General features: G+C 47.8%; 1 protein-coding gene across 3 annotated transcripts in view; it reads right to left on the bottom strand.

Moving 5' to 3' along the window:
* The window catches only part of yeats2 (YEATS domain containing 2), a 228750-nt gene that overhangs the window by 38436 nt on the left and 168814 nt on the right, over positions 1 to 21500 (bottom strand). For 2 of the 3 annotated variants that reach the window (XM_068041935.1, XM_068041936.1), the window contains 2 exons: positions 20015 to 20239; positions 19503 to 19788 (listed from right to left, as the gene is read on the bottom strand). In XM_068041935.1, the coding sequence (XP_067898036.1) occupies positions 19503 to 19788; positions 20015 to 20239 (511 nt within the window). The remainder of the gene's footprint in view (positions 1 to 19502; positions 19789 to 20014; positions 20240 to 21500) is intronic. The other variant, XM_068041937.1, reaches the window with a different exon arrangement.

Genomic DNA, 21500 nt, shown 5'->3' with positions numbered 1-21500 from the left:
CACAATGACAACAGGGGACAGTGCCAATCAGAGATTTCACAATGACAACAGGGGGCAGTGCCAATTAGAGACTGGATAGTGACAACAGGGGGCAGTGCCAATCAGAGATTTCACAATGACAACAGGGGACAATGCCAATCAGAGACTTCACAATGACAACAGGGCAGTGCCAATCAGAGATTTCACAATGGTAACAGGGGACAGTGCCAATCAGAGACTTCACAATGACAACAGGGGACAGTGCCAATTAGAGACTGGATAGTGACAACAGGGGGCAGTGCCAATCAGAGATTTCACAATGACAACAGGGCAGTGCCAATCAGAGATTTCACAATGACAACAGGGGACTGTGCCAATCAGAGATTTCACAATGACAACAGGGCAGTGCCAATCAGAGACTTCACAAAGACAACAGGGGACAGTGCCAATTCGAGACTGGATAGTGACAACAGGGGGCAGTGCCAATCAGAGATTTCACAATGACAACAGGGGACAGTGCCAATCAGAGATTTCACAATGACAACAGGGGACAGTGCCAATTAGAGACTGGATAGTGACAACAGGGGGCAGTGCCAATCAGAGATTTCACAATGACAACAGGGCAGTGTCAGAGATTTCACAATGACAACAGGGGGCAGTGCCAATTAGAGACTGGATAGTGACAACATTGGGCAGTGCCAATCAGAGACTTCACAATGACAACAGGGCAGTGCCAATCAGAGATTTCACAATGACAACAGGGGACAGTGCCAATTAGAGACTGGATAGTGACAACAGGGGGCAGTGCCAATCAGAGATTTCACAATGACAACAGGGGGCAGTGCCAATTAGAGATTTCACAATGACAACAGGGGGCAGTGCCAATTAGAGATTGGATAGTGACAACAGGGGGCAGTGCCAATCAGAGATTTCACAATGACAACAGGGGACAGTGCCAATTAGAGACTGGTCAGTGACAACAGGGGGCAGTGCCAATTAGAGATTGGATAGTGACAACAGGGGGCAGTGCCAATCAGAGACTTCACAATGACAACAGGGCAGTGCCAATCAGAGACTTCACAATGACAACAGGGCAGTGCCAATCAGAGATTTCACAATGACAACAGGGGACAGTGCCAATCAGAGATTTCACAATGACAACAGGGGACAGTGCCAATTAGAGACTGGATAGTGACAACAGGGGGCAGTGCCAATCAGAGATTTCACAATGACAACAGGGCAGTGTCAGAGATTTCACAATGACAACAGGGGGCAGTGCCAATTAGAGACTGGATAGTGACAACAGGGGGCAGTGCCAATCAGAGACTTCACAATGACAACAGGGCAGTGCCAATCAGAGATTTCACAATGACAACAGGGGACAGTGCCAATTAGAGACTGGATAGTGACAACAGGGGGCAGTGCCAATCAGAGATTTCACAATGACAACAGGGGGCAGTGCCAGAGATTTCACAATGACAACAGGGCAGTGCCAATCAGAGATTTCACAATGACAACAGGGCAGTGCCAATCAGAGATTTCACAATGACAACAGGGGGCAATGCCAATCAGAGACTTCACAATGACAACAGGGCAGCGCCAATCAGAGATTTCACAATGACAACAGGGGGCAATGCCAATCAGAGACTTCACAATGACAACAGGGCAGCGCCAATCAGAGACTTCACAATGACAACAGGGCAGCGCCAATCAGAGATTTCACAATGACAACAGGGGGCAGTGACAATTAGAGACCGGATAGTGACAACAGGGGGCAGTGCCAATCAGAGACTTCACAATGACAACAGGGCAGTGCCAATCAGAGACTTCACAATGACAACAGGGCAGTGCCAATCAGAGACTTCACAATGACAACAGGGCAGTGCCAATCAGAGACTTCACAATGACAACAGGGGGCAGTGCCAATTAGAGATTTCACAATGACAACAGGGGGCAGTGCCAGAGATTTCACAATGACAACAGGGCACTGTCAATCAGAGATTTCACAATGACAACAGGGGGCAGTGCCAATCAGAGATTTCACAATGACAACAGGGGGCAGTGCCAATCAGAGATTTCACAATGACAACAGGGCAGTGCCAATCAGAGACTTCACAATGACAACAGGGGGCAGTGCCAGAGATTTCACAATGACAACATGGCAGTGCCAATCAGAGATTTCACAATGACAACAGGGGGCAGTGCCAATCAGAGCTTTCACAATTACAACAGGGGGCAGTGCCAATCCGAGACTTCACAATGAGAACAGGGCAGTGCCAATCAGAGACTTCACAATGACAACAGGGCAGTGCCAATCAGAGACTTCACAATGACAACAGGGCACTGTCAATCAGAGATTTCACAATGACAACAGGGCAGTGCCAATCAGAGATTTCACAATGACAACAGGGCACTGTCAATCAGAGATTTCACAATGACAACAGGGCACTGTCAATCAGAGATTTCACAATGACAACAGGGGGCAGTGCCAATTAGAGACTGGATAGTGACAACAGGGGGCAGTGCCAATCAGAGACTTCACAATGACAACAGGGCAGTGCCAATCAGAGACTTCACAATGACAACAGGGCAGTGCCAATCAGAGATTTCACAATGACAACAGGGGACAGTGCCAATCAGAGATTTCACAATGACAACAGGGGATAGTGCCAATCAGAGATTTCACAATGACAACAGGGGACAGTGCCAATTAGAGACTGGATAGTGACAACAGGGGGCAGTGCCAATCAGAGATTTCACAATGACAACAGGGCAGTGTCAGAGATTTCACAATGACAACAGGGGGCAGTGCCAATTAGAGACTGGATAGTGACAACAGGGGGCAGTGCCAATCAGAGATTTCACAATGACAACAGGGGACAGTGCCAATCAGAGATTTCACAATGACAACAGGGGACAGTGCCAATTAGAGACTGGATAGTGACAACAGGGGGCAGTGCCAATCAGAGATTTCACAATGACAACAGGGCAGTGTCAGAGATTTCACAATGACAACAGGGGGCAGTGCCAATTAGAGACTGGATAGTGACAACAGGGGGCAATGCCAATCAGAGACTTCACAATGACAACAGGGCAGTGCCAATCAGAGATTTCACAATGACAACAGGGGACAGTGCCAATTAGAGACTGGATAGTGACAACAGGGGGCAGTGCCAATCAGAGATTTCACAATGACAACAGGGGGCAGTGCCAGAGATTTCACAATGACAACAGGGCAGTGCCAATCAGAGATTTCACAATGACAACAGGGCAGTGCCAATCAGAGACTTCACAATGACAACAGGGCACTGTCAATCAGAGATTTCACAATGACAACAGGGCACTGTCAATCAGAGGCTTCACAATGACAACAGGGCAGTGCCAATCAGAGATTTCACAATGACAACAGGGCAGTGCCAATCAGAGATTTCACAATGACAACAGGGCAGTGCCAATCAGAGACTTCACAATGACAACAGGGCACTGTCAATCAGAGATTTCACAATGACAACAGGGCACTGTCAATCAGAGATTTCACAATGACAACAGGGCAGTGCCAATCAGAGACTTCACAATGACAACAGGGCACTGTCAATCAGAGACTTCACAATGACAACAGGGCAGTGCCAATCAGAGACTTCACAATGACAACAGGGGGCAGTGCCAATCAGAGATTTCACAATGACAACAGGGGACAGTGCCAATTAGAGACTGGATAGTGACAACAGGGGGCAGTGCCAATCAGAGATTTCACAATGACAACAGGGCAGTGTCAGAGATTTCACAATGACAACAGGGCAGTGCCAATCAGAGATTTCACAATGACAACAGGGGACAGTGCCAATTAGAGACTGGATAGTGACAACAGGGGGCAGTGCCAATCAAAGATTTCACAATGACAACAGGGGGCAGTGCCAATTAGAGATTGGATAGTGACAACAGGGGGCAGTGCCAATCAGAGACTTCACAATGACAACAGGGGGCAGTGCCAGAGATTTCACAATGACAACAGGGCAGTGCCAATCAGAGATTTCACAATGACAACAGGGCAGTGCCAATCAGAGATTTCACAATGACAACAGGGGGCAATGCCAATCAGAGACTTCACAATGACAACAGGGCAGCGCCAATCAGAGATTTCACAATGACAACAGGGGGCAATGCCAATCAGAGACTTCACAATGACAACAGGGCAGCGCCAATCAGAGACTTCACAATGACAACAGGGCAGCGCCAATCAGAGATTTCACAATGACAACAGGGGGCAGTGACAATTAGAGACCGGATAGTGACAACAGGGGGCAGTGCCAATCAGAGACTTCACAATGACAACAGGGCAGTGCCAATCAGAGACTTCACAATGACAACAGGGCAGTGCCAATCAGAGACTTCACAATGACAACAGGGCAGTGCCAATCAGAGACTTCACAATGACAACAGGGGGCAGTGCCAATTAGAGATTTCACAATGACAACAGGGGGCAGTGCCAGAGATTTCACAATGACAACAGGGCACTGTCAATCAGAGATTTCACAATGACAACAGGGGGCAGTGCCAATCAGAGATTTCACAATGACAACAGGGCAGTGCCAATCAGAGACTTCACAATGACAACAGGGGGCAGTGCCAGAGATTTCACAATGACAACATGGCAGTGCCAATCAGAGATTTCACAATGACAACAGGGGGCAGTGCCAATCAGAGCTTTCACAATTACAACAGGGGGCAGTGCCAATCCGAGACTTCACAATGAGAACAGGGCAGTGCCAATCAGAGACTTCACAATGACAACAGGGCAGTGCCAATCAGAGACTTCACAATGACAACAGGGCACTGTCAATCAGAGATTTCACAATGACAACAGGGCACTGTCAATCAGAGGCTTCACAATGACAACAGGGCAGTGCCAATCAGAGATTTCACAATGACAACAGGGCACTGTCAATCAGAGATTTCACAATGACAACAGGGCACTGTCAATCAGAGATTTCACAATGACAACAGGGGGCAGTGCCAATTAGAGACTGGATAGTGACAACAGGGGGCAGTGCCAATCAGAGATTTCACAATGACAACAGGGGGCAGTGCCAATTAGAGATTGGATAGTGACAACAGGGGGCAGTGCCAATCAGAGACTTCACAATGACAACAGGGCAGTGCCAATCAGAGACTTCACAATGACAACAGGGCAGTGCCAATCAGAGATTTCACAATGACAACAGGGGACAGTGCCAATCAGAGATTTCACAATGACAACAGGGGACAGTGCCAATCAGAGATTTCACAATGACAACAGGGGACAGTGCCAATTAGAGACTGGATAGTGACAACAGGGGGCAGTGCCAATCAGAGATTTCACAATGACAACAGGGCAGTGTCAGAGATTTCACAATGACAACAGGGGGCAGTGCCAATTAGAGACTGGATAGTGACAACAGGGGGCAGTGCCAATCAGAGATTTCACAATGACAACAGGGGACAGTGCCAATCAGAGATTTCACAATGACAACAGGGGACAGTGCCAATTAGAGACTGGATAGTGACAACAGGGGGCAGTGCCAATCAGAGATTTCACAATGACAACAGGGCAGTGTCAGAGATTTCACAATGACAACAGGGGGCAGTGCCAATTAGAGACTGGATAGTGACAACAGGGGGCAATGCCAATCAGAGACTTCACAATGACAACAGGGCAGTGCCAATCAGAGATTTCACAATGACAACAGGGGACAGTGCCAATTAGAGACTGGATAGTGACAACAGGGGGCAGTGCCAATCAGAGATTTCACAATGACAACAGGGGGCAGTGCCAGAGATTTCACAATGACAACAGGGCAGTGCCAATCAGAGATTTCACAATGACAACAGGGCAGTGCCAATCAGAGACTTCACAATGACAACAGGGCACTGTCAATCAGAGATTTCACAATGACAACAGGGCACTGTCAATCAGAGGCTTCACAATGACAACAGGGCAGTGCCAATCAGAGATTTCACAATGACAACAGGGCAGTGCCAATCAGAGATTTCACAATGACAACAGGGCAGTGCCAATCAGAGACTTCACAATGACAACAGGGCACTGTCAATCAGAGATTTCACAATGACAACAGGGCACTGTCAATCAGAGGCTTCACAATGACAACAGGGCAGTGCCAATCAGAGATTTCACAATGACAACAGGGCACTGTCAATCAGAGATTTCACAATGACAACAGGGCACTGTCAATCAGAGATTTCACAATGACAACAGGGGACAGTGCCAATCAGAGATTTCACAATGACAACAGGGGGCAGTGCCAATTAGAGACTGGATAGTGACAACAGGGGGCAGTGCCAATCAGAGACTTCACAATGACAACAGGGCAGTGCCAATCAGAGACTTCACAATGACAACAGGGCAGTGCCAATCAGAGATTTCACAATGACAACAGGGGACAGTGCCAATTAGAGACTGGATAGTGACAACAGGGGGCAGTGCCAATCAGAGATTTCACAATGACAACAGGGCAGTGTCAGAGATTTCACAATGACAACAGGGCAGTGCCAATCAGAGATTTCACAATGACAACAGGGGACAGTGCCAATTAGAGACTGGATAGTGACAACAGGGGGCAGTGCCAATCAGAGATTTCACAATGACAACAGGGGGCAGTGCCAATTAGAGATTGGATAGTGACAACAGGGGGCAGTGCCAATCAGAGACTTCACAATGACAACAGGGCAGTGCCAATCAGAGACTTCACAATGACAACAGGGCAGTGCCAATCAGAGATTTCACAATGACAACAGGGGGCAGTGCCAATCAGAGATTTCACAATGACAACAGGGCAGTGTCAGAGATTTCACAATGACAACAGGGGGCAGTGCCAATTAGAGACTGGATAGTGACAACAGGGGGCAGTGCCAATCAGAGACTTCACAATGACAACAGGGCAGTGCCAATCAGAGATTTCACAATGACAACAGGGGACAGTGCCAATTAGAGACTGGATAGTGACAACAGGGGGCAGTGCCAATCAGAGATTTCACAATGACAACAGGGGGCAGTGCCAGAGATTTCACAATGACAACAGGGCAGTGCCAATCAGAGATTTCACAATGACAACAGGGGACAGTGCCAATCAGAGATTTCACAATGACAACAGGGGGCAATGCCAATCAGAGACTTCACAATAACAACAGGGCAGTGCCAATCAGAGACTTCACAATGACAACAGGGCAGCGCCAATCAGAGACTTCACAATGACAACAGGGCAGTGCCAATCAGAGACTTCACAATGACAACAGGGCAGTGCCAATCAGAGACTTCACAATGACAACAGGGCATTGCCAATCAGAGACTTCACAATGACAACAGGGGGCAGTGCCAATTAGAGACTGGATAGTGACAACAGGGGGCAGTGCCAATCAGAGACTTCACAATGACAACAGGGCAGTGCCAATCAGAGAATGCACAATGACAACAGGGGGCAGTGACAATTAGAGACCGGATAGTGACAACAGGGGGCAGTGCCAATCAGAGACTTCACAATGACAACAGGGCAGTGCCAATCAGAGACTGCACAATGACAACAGGGCAGTGCCAATCAGAGATTTCACAATGACAACAGGGGGCAATGCCAATCAGAGATTTCACAATGACAACAGGGGGCAGTGCCAGAGATTTCACAATGACAACAGGGCAGTGCCAATCAGAGATTTCACAATGACAACAGGGGACAGTGCCAATCAGAGATTTCACAATGACAACAGGGGGCAATGCCAATCAGAGATTTCACAATGACAACAGGGGGCAATGCCAATCAGAGACTTCACAATGACAACAGGGCAGTGCCAATCAGAGACTTCACAATGACAACAGGGCAGCGCCAATCAGAGACTTCACAATGACAACAGGGCAGCGCCAATCAGAGATTTCACAATGACAACAGGGCAGTGCCAATCAGAGACTTCACAATGACAACAGGGCAGTGCCAATCAGAGACTTCACAATGACAACAGGGCATTGCCAATCAGAGACTTCACAATGACAACAGGGGGCAGTGCCAATTAGAGACTGGATAGTGACAACAGGGGGCAGTGCCAATCAGAGACTGCACAATGACAACAGGGGGCAGTGACAATTAGAGACCGGATAGTGACAACAGGGGGCAGTGCCAATCAGAGACTGCACAATGACAACAGGGCAGTGCCAATCAGAGACTTCACAATGACAACAGGGGGCAGTGCCAATTAGAGATTTCACAATGACAACAGGGGGCAGTGCCAGAAATTTCACAATGACAACAGGGCAGTGCCAATCAGAGATTTCACAATGACAACAGGGGGCAGTGCCAGAGATTTCACAATGACAACAGGGCAGTGCCAATCAGAGATTTCACAATGACAACAGGGGGCAGTGCCAGAGATTTCACAATGACAACAGGGCAGTGCCAATCAGAGATTTCACAATGACAACAGGGGGCAGTGCCAATCAGAGATTTCACAATGACAACAGGGCAGTGCCAATCAGAGATTTCACAATGACAACAGGGGGCAGTGCCAGAGATTTCACAATGACAACATGGCAGTGCCAATCCGAGACTTCACAATGAGAACAGGGCAGTGCCAATCAGAGACTTCACAATGAGAACAGGGCAGTGCCAATCAGAGACTTCACAATGACAACAGGGCACTGTCAATCAGAGACTTCACAATGACAACAGGGCACTGTCAATCAGAGATTTCACAATGACAACAGGGCACTGTCAATCAGAGGCTTCACAATGACAACAGGGCAGTGCCAATCAGAGATTTCACAATGACAACAGGGCACTGTCAATCAGAGATTTCACAATGACAACAGGGGGCAGTGCCAATTAGAGATTTCACAATGACAACAGGGCACTGTCAATCAGAGATTTCACAATGACAACAGGGCAGTGCCAATCAGAGATTTCACAATGACAACAGGGCACTGTCAATCAGAGATTTCACAATGACAACAGGGGACAGTGCCAATTAGAGACTGGATAGTGACAACAGGGGGCAGTGCCAATCAGAGATTTCACAATGACAACAGGGCAGTGTCAGAGATTTCACAATGACAACAGGGCAGTGCCAATCAGAGATTTCACAATGACAACAGGGGACAGTGCCAATTAGAGACTGGATAGTGACAACAGGGGGCAGTGCCAATCAGAGATTTCACAATGACAACAGGGCAGTGTCAGAGATTTCACAATGACAACAGGGCAGTGCCAATCAGAGATTTCACAATGACAACAGGGGACAGTGCCAATTAGAGACTGGATAGTGACAACAGGGGGCAGTGCCAATCAGAGATTTCACAATGACAACAGGGGGCAGTGCCAATTAGAGATTGGATAGTGACAACAGGGGGCAGTGCCAATCAGAGACTTCACAATGACAACAGGGCAGTGCCAATCAGAGACTTCACAATGACAACAGGGCAGTGCCAATCAGAGATTTCACAATGACAACAGGGGGCAGTGCCAATCAGAGATTTCACAATGACAACAGGGCAGTGTCAGAGATTTCACAATGACAACAGGGGGCAGTGCCAATTAGAGACTGGATAGTGACAACAGGGGGCAGTGCCAATCAGAGACTTCACAATGACAACAGGGCAGTGCCAATCAGAGATTTCACAATGACAACAGGGGACAGTGCCAATTAGAGACTGGATAGTGACAACAGGGGGCAGTGCCAATCAGAGATTTCACAATGACAACAGGGGGCAGTGCCAGAGATTTCACAATGACAACAGGGCAGTGCCAATCAGAGATTTCACAATGACAACAGGGGACAGTGCCAATCAGAGATTTCACAATGACAACAGGGGGCAATGCCAATCAGAGACTTCACAATAACAACAGGGCAGTGCCAATCAGAGACTTCACAATGACAACAGGGCAGCGCCAATCAGAGACTTCACAATGACAACAGGGCAGTGCCAATCAGAGACTTCACAATGACAACAGGGCAGTGCCAATCAGAGACTTCACAATGACAACAGGGCATTGCCAATCAGAGACTTCACAATGACAACAGGGGGCAGTGCCAATTAGAGACTGGATAGTGACAACAGGGGGCAGTGCCAATCAGAGACTTCACAATGACAACAGGGCAGTGCCAATCAGAGAATGCACAATGACAACAGGGGGCAGTGACAATTAGAGACCGGATAGTGACAACAGGGGGCAGTGCCAATCAGAGACTTCACAATGACAACAGGGCAGTGCCAATCAGAGACTGCACAATGACAACAGGGCAGTGCCAATCAGAGATTTCACAATGACAACAGGGGGCAATGCCAATCAGAGATTTCACAATGACAACAGGGGGCAGTGCCAGAGATTTCACAATGACAACAGGGCAGTGCCAATCAGAGATTTCACAATGACAACAGGGGACAGTGCCAATCAGAGATTTCACAATGACAACAGGGGGCAATGCCAATCAGAGATTTCACAATGACAACAGGGGGCAATGCCAATCAGAGACTTCACAATGACAACAGGGCAGTGCCAATCAGAGACTTCACAATGACAACAGGGCAGCGCCAATCAGAGACTTCACAATGACAACAGGGCAGCGCCAATCAGAGATTTCACAATGACAACAGGGCAGTGCCAATCAGAGACTTCACAATGACAACAGGGCAGTGCCAATCAGAGACTTCACAATGACAACAGGGCATTGCCAATCAGAGACTTCACAATGACAACAGGGGGCAGTGCCAATTAGAGACTGGATAGTGACAACAGGGGGCAGTGCCAATCAGAGACTGCACAATGACAACAGGGGGCAGTGACAATTAGAGACCGGATAGTGACAACAGGGGGCAGTGCCAATCAGAGACTGCACAATGACAACAGGGCAGTGCCAATCAGAGACTTCACAATGACAACAGGGGGCAGTGCCAATTAGAGATTTCACAATGACAACAGGGGGCAGTGCCAGAAATTTCACAATGACAACAGGGCAGTGCCAATCAGAGATTTCACAATGACAACAGGGGGCAGTGCCAGAGATTTCACAATGACAACAGGGCAGTGCCAATCAGAGATTTCACAATGACAACAGGGGGCAGTGCCAGAGATTTCACAATGACAACAGGGCAGTGCCAATCAGAGATTTCACAATGACAACAGGGGGCAGTGCCAATCAGAGATTTCACAATGACAACAGGGCAGTGCCAATCAGAGATTTCACAATGACAACAGGGGGCAGTGCCAGAGATTTCACAATGACAACATGGCAGTGCCAATCCGAGACTTCACAATGAGAACAGGGCAGTGCCAATCAGAGACTTCACAATGAGAACAGGGCAGTGCCAATCAGAGACTTCACAATGACAACAGGGCACTGTCAATCAGAGACTTCACAATGACAACAGGGCACTGTCAATCAGAGATTTCACAATGACAACAGGGCACTGTCAATCAGAGGCTTCACAATGACAACAGGGCAGTGCCAATCAGAGATTTCACAATGACAACAGGGCACTGTCAATCAGAGATTTCACAATGACAACAGGGGGCAGTGCCAATTAGAGATTTCACAATGACAACAGGGCACTGTCAATCAGAGATTTCACAATGACAACAGGGCAGTGCCAATCAGAGATTTCACAATGACAACAGGGCACTGTCAATCAGAGATTTCACAATGACAACAGGGGGCAGTGCCAATCAGAGATTTCACAATGACAACAGGGCAGTGCCAATCAGAGACTTCACAATGACAACAGGGGGCAGTGCCAGAGATTTCACAATGACAACATGGCAGTGCCAATCAGAGATTTCACAATGACAACAGGGGGCAGTGCCAATCAGAGCTTTCACAATTACAACAGGGGGCAGTGCCAATCCGAGACTTCACAATGAGAACAGGGCAGTGCCAATCAGAGACTTCACAATGACAACAGGGCAGTGCCAATCAGAGACTTCACAATGACAACAGGGCACTGTCAATCAGAGATTTCACAATGACAACAGGGCACTGTCAATCAGAGGCTTCACAATGACAACAGGGCAGTGCCAATCAGAGATTTCACAATGACAACAGGGCACTGTCAATCAGAGATTTCACAATGACAACAGGGCACTGTCAATCAGAGATTTCACAATGACAACAGGGGGCAGTGCCAATTAGAGACTGGATAGTGACAACAGGGGGCAGTGCCAATCAGAGATTTCACAATGACAACAGGGGGCAGTGCCAGAGATTTCACAATGACAACAGGGCAGTGCCAATCAGAGATTTCACAATGACAACAGGGGACAGTGCCAATCAGAGATTTCACAATGACAACAGGGGGCAATGCCAATCAGAGATTTCACAATGACAACAGGGGGCAATGCCAATCAGAGACTTCACAATGACAACAGGGCAGTGCCAATCAGAGACTTCACAATGACAACAGGGCAGCGCCAATCAGAGACTTCACAATGACAACAGGGCAGTGCCAATCAGAGACTTCACAATGACAACAGGGCAGTGCCAATCAGAGACTTCACAATGACAACAGGGCATTGCCAATCAGAGACTTCACAATGACAACAGGGGGCAGTGCCAATTAGAGACTGGATAGTGACAACAGGGGGCAGTGCCAATCAGAGACTTCACAATGACAACAGGGCAGTGCCAATCAGAGACTGCACAATGACAACAGGGGGCAGTGACAATTAGAGACCGGATAGTGACAACAGGGGGCAGTGCCAATCAGAGACTTCACAATGACAACAGGGCAGTGCCAATCAGAGACTGCACAATGACAACAGGGCAGTGCCAATCAGAGATTTCACAATGACAACAGGGGGCAATGCCAATCAGAGATTTCACAATGACAACAGGGGGCAGTGCCAGAGATTTCACAATGACAACAGGGCAGTGCCAATCAGAGATTTCACAATGACAACAGGGGACAGTGCCAATCAGAGATTTCACAATGACAACAGGGGGCAATGCCAATCAGAGATTTCACAATGACAACAGGGGGCAATGCCAATCAGAGACTTCACAATGACAACAGGGCAGTGCCAATCAGAGACTTCACAATGACAACAGGGCAGCGCCAATCAGAGACTTCACAATGACAACAGGGCAGCGCCAATCAGAGATTTCACAATGACAACAGGGCAGTGCCAATCAGAGACTTCACAATGACAACAGGGCAGTGCCAATCAGAGACTTCACAATGACAACAGGGCATTGCCAATCAGAGACTTCACAATGACAACAGGGGGCAGTGCCAATTAGAGACTGGATAGTGACAACAGGGGGCAGTGCCAATCAGAGACTGCACAATGACAACAGGGGGCAGTGACAATTAGAGACCGGATAGTGACAACAGGGGGCAGTGCCAATCAGAGACTGCACAATGACAACAGGGCAGTGCCAATCAGAGACTTCACAATGACAACAGGGGGCAGTGCCAATTAGAGATTTCACAATGACAACAGGGGGCAGTGCCAGAGATTTCACAATGACAACAGGGCAGTGCCAATCAGAGATTTCACAATGACAACAGGGGGCAGTGCCAGAGATTTCACAATGACAACAGGGCAGTGCCAATCAGAGATTTCACAATGACAACAGGGGGCAGTGCCAGAGATTTCACAATGACAACAGGGCAGTGCCAATCAGAGATTTCACAATGACAACAGGGGGCAGTGCCAATCAGAGATTTCACAATGACAACAGGGCAGTGCCAATCAGAGATTTCACAATGACAACAGGGGGCAGTGCCAGAGATTTCACAATGACAACATGGCAGTGCCAATCCGAGACTTCACAATGAGAACAGGGCAGTGCCAATCAGAGACTTCACAATGAGAACAGGGCAGTGCCAATCAGAGACTTCACAATGACAACAGGGCACTGTCAATCAGAGACTTCACAATGACAACAGGGCACTGTCAATCAGAGATTTCACAATGACAACAGGGCACTGTCAATCAGAGGCTTCACAATGACAACAGGGCAGTGCCAATCAGAGATTTCACAATGACAACAGGGCACTGTCAATCAGAGATTTCACAATGACAACAGGGGGCAGTGCCAATTAGAGATTTCACAATGACAACAGGGCACTGTCAATCAGAGATTTCACAATGACAACAGGGCAGTGCCAATCAGAGATTTCACAATGACAACAGGGCACTGTCAATCAGAGATTTCACAATGACAACAGGGGGCAGTGCCAATCAGAGATTTCACAATGACAACAGGGCAGTGCCAATCAGAGACTTCACAATGACAACAGGGGGCAGTGCCAGAGATTTCACAATGACAACATGGCAGTGCCAATCAGAGATTTCACAATGACAACAGGGGGCAGTGCCAATCAGAGCTTTCACAATTACAACAGGGGGCAGTGCCAATCCGAGACTTCACAATGAGAACAGGGCAGTGCCAATCAGAGACTTCACAATGACAACAGGGCAGTGCCAATCAGAGACTTCACAATGACAACAGGGCACTGTCAATCAGAGATTTCACAATGACAACAGGGCACTGTCAATCAGAGGCTTCACAATGACAACAGGGCAGTGCCAATCAGAGATTTCACAATGACAACAGGGCACTGTCAATCAGAGATTTCACAATGACAACAGGGCACTGTCAATCAGAGATTTCACAATGACAACAGGGGGCAGTGCCAATTAGAGACTGGATAGTGACAACAGGGGGCAGTGCCAATCAGAGATTTCACAATGACAACAGGGGGCAGTGCCAATTAGAGATTGGATAGTGACAACAGGGGGCAGTGCCAATCAGAGACTTCACAATGACAACAGGGCAGTGCCAATCAGAGACTTCACAATGACAACAGGGCAGTGCCAATCAGAGATTTCACAATGACAACAGGGGACAGTGCCAATCAGAGATTTCACAATGACAACAGGGGACAGTGCCAATCAGAGATTTCACAATGACAACAGGGGACAGTGCCAATTAGAGACTGGATAGTGACAACAGGGGGCAGTGCCAATCAGAGATTTCACAATGACAACAGGGCAGTGTCAGAGATTTCACAATGACAACAGGGGGCAGTGCCAATTAGAGACTGGATAGTGACAACAGGGGGCAGTGCCAATCAGAGATTTCACAATGACAACAGGGGACAGTGCTAATCAGAGATTTCACAATGACAACAGGGGACAGTGCCAATTAGAGACTGGATAGTGACAACAGGGGGCAGTGCCAATCAGAGATTTCACAATGACAACAGGGCAGTGTCAGAGATTTCACAATGACAACAGGGGGCAGTGCCAATTAGAGACTGGATAGTGACAACAGGGGGCAATGCCAATCAGAGACTTCACAATGACAACAGGGCAGTGCCAATCAGAGATTTCACAATGACAACAGGGGACAGTGCCAATTAGAGACTGGATAGTGACAACAGGGGGCAGTGCCAATCAGAGATTTCACAATGACAACAGGGGGCAGTGCCAGAGATTTCACAATGACAACAGGGCAGTGCCAATCAGAGATTTCACAATGACAACAGGGCAGTGCCAATCAGAGACTTCACAATGACAACAGGGCACTGTCAATCAGAGATTTCACAATGACAACAGGGCACTGTCAATCAGAGGCTTCACAATGACAACAGGGCAGTGCCAATCAGAGATTTCACAATGACAACAGGGCAGTGCCAATCAGAGATTTCACAATGACAACAGGGCAGTGCCAATCAGAGACTTCACAATGACAACAGGGCACTGTCAATCAGAGATTTCACAATGACAACAGGGCACTGTCAATCAGAGGTTTCACAATGACAACAGGGCAGTGCCAATCAGAGATTTCACAATGACAACAGGGCACTGTCAATCAGAGATTTCACAATGACAACAGGGCACTGTCAATCAGAGATTTCACAATGACAACAGGGGACAGTGCCAATCAGAGATTTCACAATGACAACAGGGGGCAGTGCCAATTAGAGACTGGATAGTGACAACAGGGGGCAGTGCCAATCAGAGACTTCACAATGAAAACAGGGCAGTGCCAATCAGAGACTTCACAATGACAACAGGGCAGTGCCAATCAGAGATTTCACAATGACAACAGGGGACAGTGCCAATTAGAGACTGGATAGTGACAACAGGGGGCAGTGCCAATCAGAGATTTCACAATGACAACAGGGCAGTGTCAGAGATTTCACAATGACAACAGGGCAGTGCCAATCAGAGATTTCACAATGACAACAGGGGACAGTGCCAATTAGAGACTGGATAGTGACAACAGGGGGCAGTGCCAATCAGAGATTTCACAATGACAACAGGGGGCAGTGCCAATTAGAGATTGGATAGTGACAACAGGGGGCAGTGCCAATCAGAGACTTCACAATGACAACAGGGCAGTGCCAATCAGAGACTTCACAATGACAACAGGGCAGTGCCAATCAGAGATTTCACAATGACAACAGGGGGCAGTGCCAATCAGAGATTTCACCATGACAACAGGGCAGTGTCAGAGATTTCACAATGACAACAGGGGGCAGTGCCAATTAGAGACTGGATAGTGACAACAGGGGGCAGTGCCAATCAGAGACTTCACAATGACAACAGGGCAGTGCCAATCAGAGATTTCACAATGACAACAGGGGACAGTGCCAATTAGAGACTGGATAGTGACAACAGGGGGCAGTGCCAATCAGAGATTTCACAATGACAACAGGGGGCAGTGCCAGAGATTTCACAATGACAACAGGGCAGTGCCAATCAGAGATTTCACAATGACAACAGGGGACAGTGCCAATCAGAGATTTCACAATGACAACAGGGGGCAATGCCAATCAGAGATTTCACAATGACAACAGGGGGCAATGCCAATCAGAGACTTCACAATGACAACAGGGCAGTGCCAATCAGAGACTTCACAATGACAACAGGGCAGCGCCAATCAGAGACTTCACAATGACAACAGGGCAGTGCCAATCAGAGACTTCACAATGACAACAGGGCAGTGCCAATCAGAGACTTCACAATGACAACAGGGCATTGCCAATCAGAGACTTCACAATGACAACAGGGGGCAGTGCCAATTAGAGACTGGATAGTGACAACAGGGGGCAGTGCCAATCAGAGACTTCACAATGACAACAGGGCAGTGCCAATCAGAGACTGCACAATGACAACAGGGGGCAGTGACAATTAGAGACCGGATAGTGACAACAGGGGGCAGTGCCAATCAGAGACTTCACAATGACAACAGGGCAGTGCCAATCAGAGACTGCACAATGACAACAGGGCAGTGCCAATCAGAGATTTCACAATGACAACAGGGGGCAATGCCAATCAGAGATTTCACAATGACAACAGGGGGCAGTGCCAGAGATTTCACAATGACAACAGGGCAGTGCCAATCAGAGATTTCACAATGACAACAGGGGACAGTGCCAATCAGAGATTTCACAATGACAACAGGGGGCAATGCCAATCAGAGATTTCACAATGACAACAGGGGGCAATGCCAATCAGAGACTTCACAATGACAACAGGGCAGTGCCAATCAGAGACTTCACAATGACAACAGGGCAGCGCCAATCAGAGACTTCACAATGACAACAGGGCAGCGCCAATCAGAGATTTCACAATGACAACAGGGCAGTGCCAATCAGAGACTTCACAATGACAACAGGGCAGTGCCAATCAGAGACTTCACAATGACAACAGGGCATTGCCAATCAGAGACTTCACAATGACAACAGGGGGCAGTGCCAATTAGAGACTGGATAGTGACAACAGGGGGCAGTGCCAATCAGAGACTGCACAATGACAACAGGGGGCAGTGACAATTAGAGACCGGATAGTGACAACAGGGGGCAGTGCCAATCAGAGACTGCACAATGACAACAGGGCAGTGCCAATCAGAGACTTCACAATGACAACAGGGGGCAGTGCCAATTAGAGATTTCACAATGACAACAGGGGGCAGTGCCAGAGATTTCACAATGACAACAGGGCAGTGCCAATCAGAGATTTCACAATGACAACAGGGGGCAGTGCCAGAGATTTCACAATGACAACAGGGCAGTGCCAATCAGAGATTTCACAATGACAACAGGGGGCAGTGCCAGAGATTTCACAATGACAACAGGGCAGTGCCAATCAGAGATTTCACAATGACAACAGGGGGCAGTGCCAATCAGAGATTTCACAATGACAACAGGGCAGTGCCAATCAGAGATTTCACAATGACAACAGGGGGCAGTGCCAGAGATTTCACAATGACAACATGGCAGTGCCAATCCGAGACTTCACAATGAGAACAGGGCAGTGCCAATCAGAGACTTCACAATGAGAACAGGGCAGTGCCAATCAGAGACTTCACAATGACAACAGGGCACTGTCAATCAGAGACTTCACAATGACAACAGGGCACTGTCAATCAGAGATTTCACAATGACAACAGGGCACTGTCAATCAGAGGCTTCACAATGACAACAGGGCAGTGCCAATCAGAGATTTCACAATGACAACAGGGCACTGTCAATCAGAGATTTCACAATGACAACAGGGGGCAGTGCCAATTAGAGATTTCACAATGACAACAGGGCACTGTCAATCAGAGATTTCACAATGACAACAGGGCAGTGCCAATCAGAGATTTCACAATGACAACAGGGCACTGTCAATCAGAGATTTCACAATGACAACAGGGGGCAGTATCAATCAGAGATTTCATAATGACAACAGGGCACTGTCAATCAGAGATTTCACAATGACAACAGGGCACTGTCAATCAGAGATTTCACAATGACAACAGGGGGCAGTGCCAATTAGAGATTTCACAATGACAACAGGGCACTGTCAATCAGAGATTTCACAATGACAACAGGGCAGTGCCAATCAGAGATTTCACAATGACAACAGGGCACTGTCAATCAGAGATTTCACAATGACAACAGGGGGCAGTATCAATCAGAGATTTCATAATGACAACAGGGCACTGTCAATCAGAGATTTCACAATGACAACAGGGCAGTGCCAATCAGAGATTTCACAATGGCAACAGGGCACTGTCAATCAGAGATTTCACAATGACAACAGGGGGCAGTGTCAATCAGAGATTTCATAATGACAACAGGGCACTGTCAATCAGAGATTTCACAATGACAACAGGGCAGTGCCAATCAGAGATTTCACAATGACATCACGAAGGCAGTGCCAATCAGAGGCCAGTGACATCACAGAGGCGGGGCCAATCAGAGGCTAGACACCTTCCATCTGGTATTAACTGGCGACAAAACAATAGAGCTTGACACCCATGATCCAGTTATTTCTCTCCCCAGTGGGCCAGTGTAAACTCTAGAGAAACAAAGGAAACAGCTTAAAGAAATTACAAGGATATAATTGGTATACCATTCAGTAACCTTCTAACAGTGCAAGGTGCAGCGGAGGGAGACACAGCAAGCATCTGGGAGCAGTGGTCCGGCCCTGCTCAGGATGGATGTGAAAATTTAACTGGTTTCTAAATGTCATAAGCTTCCATCTTACCTGACACTGTTGCTATGGCTTTCCCACTCACTGTGTTTATTCCAGCAGAGGAACTCAAAACAAAGGAGACCACACTGGACACCGCCGAACTGCTGGTCTTGCTGGATCCTCCAGCACTGGGCTGCGAAACCACCCCATGGGTTGCCTGGGAACCAACAGAAACGATGCGGGCAGATTGGCTAGTAGCAAGGTCCACCTGGGATACTGGGAGGGATGGCTGCTGACCTGAGGCTTTCACTAGGGATGTTGCATAAGTCGCAGGGTGGCTGGGGCCCGTCAGCTCCGACTGCAAACGGAATAAAGAATAACTGGTGTCAAGAATAAGACTGCTTGCAGGGCATTTGTTCAGATTCAAGACCAGGAGTTACCTGCAATTTGCATCCTCCTTCAAACCAATCCAAACATTCTCAGAGTAAAAAGGTTTCCAGAACTCTGAGTGTACAATTATTGTGCTCTCATTCTTTATTATCCTTGTTTATCAACATCCCCTCCCCCACCCTCCATCCTGTTACCTGCAGAGCCACAGTTCCTACGGTTGCTGGTGCTGTTCCTGAGACTGGTGTTGAGAGGCTGGCCGTCGTAATGACCCCTCCAGCCACCCGCAGGGTGGTGGTGCCAGGCTGAGAGAGAGGAGACGCTACAGACAGTGGCTTTGCTGCTCCATCGGGCAAGGGAGAATGGAGAAGTGAGGAAATGGCAGCTGAATGCAGAGAGGATGCCTGGGCACTCGGGACAACCTGTTCATAAAACAAGTACATTTACACCTGGTTTAGTGATAAACACAATGCAATGGATGGCGGCAGAGGGCTAACCACCATCTTTCTTTCCCCAAAGTGTCACCTTTCCAAACTGCATACAGCCTGGTGATTTGGGCCATCCTTCCCTGCAAGGTCGCTCCAGATAATCGTCAGCAGTGAGTATCCACCAATGGTCAGCCCAATGGAAGCAAAAGAGCTGCCACTTTGGGCTGGGCTGACTCCATCATGGCAGACCGCTTGGGTAATTCACGTTCCTCATTGGTTAAGAACGCAGCCACATAGGTTTATACAGCGCATTGAACATACTAAATGTTCCAAGAAGTTTTACAAAGAAATAACAAGAGGAACAGATGGCCGAGCTGTGGACAGAGGTTAGTAGAGGGGACTGAAGCCTAGGTCAAAGAATTAGGTTTTCACATGTTGTTAAAGGAGAAGAGAAAAGTGAAGAGCGGACAGCAAGGTTGCGTGATCCAAAGAAATGATGAGGCTGGGTACATTAATGTAAATAAGGAGGCTGAGTAGGTCACTGTACGTATGAGCAAATAGTCAAGGAAGAAGGAAAGGCAGAGAATGACCCTTGGAGGTCTCTGCCTCAGGGAAGAAAGGTAACTCAGAAAATCCAGAATCCAGTAAGCAGATCTTTGTTTCTCCAGAAAATACAGGGGTACTCCGAACATAAAGTCCTCCCACACGCCCACCTCCTCCTTGTCCTTTCAAAAAAGGAATCTAACTCAGCAGTCCGTACCATATTAACTGCAAGATGGAAGCCCCAGTGACCATCAGATTCTCAAGACTGCCTCAGACAGTCGAGTTTCTTTCTAACATAAACCAACATACAGGCTAGGTTCTGATGTAAGGTCACTGACCTGAAACGTTAACACTGCTTCTCTCTTCACAGATGCTGCCAGACCTGCTGAGTATTTCCAGCATTTTTTGTTTTTATTTCAGATTTCCAGCATCTGTAGAATTTTGCTTTTATAATACAAGTTAGGTTGTTGTTGCATTTTTAGCTGTTCAACATCAAATGCTGAAGGCACCAAATTATTTGATGCTCTGTGGGAGCAACGGACAAGGGCTGTTACAGAGGTAAAGACCAGCAGGCAAAACACAAGGTGCAAGCCCAAGGCAGTAACACCATCATTTTATAACAGCAACAGTGTTGAGTCTCCAACACAGGGCAATTGGAAAGAATTTAAAGAATAAAACAGCATTGCAAAATAATGGGCTGTGAATAGAAACT

This window comes from Heterodontus francisci, chromosome 11 (assembly GCF_036365525.1).
Source record: "Heterodontus francisci isolate sHetFra1 chromosome 11, sHetFra1.hap1, whole genome shotgun sequence".
NCBI lineage: Eukaryota > Metazoa > Chordata > Chondrichthyes > Heterodontiformes > Heterodontidae > Heterodontus > Heterodontus francisci.
This window is presented reverse-complemented; position numbering and strand designations above follow the sequence as displayed.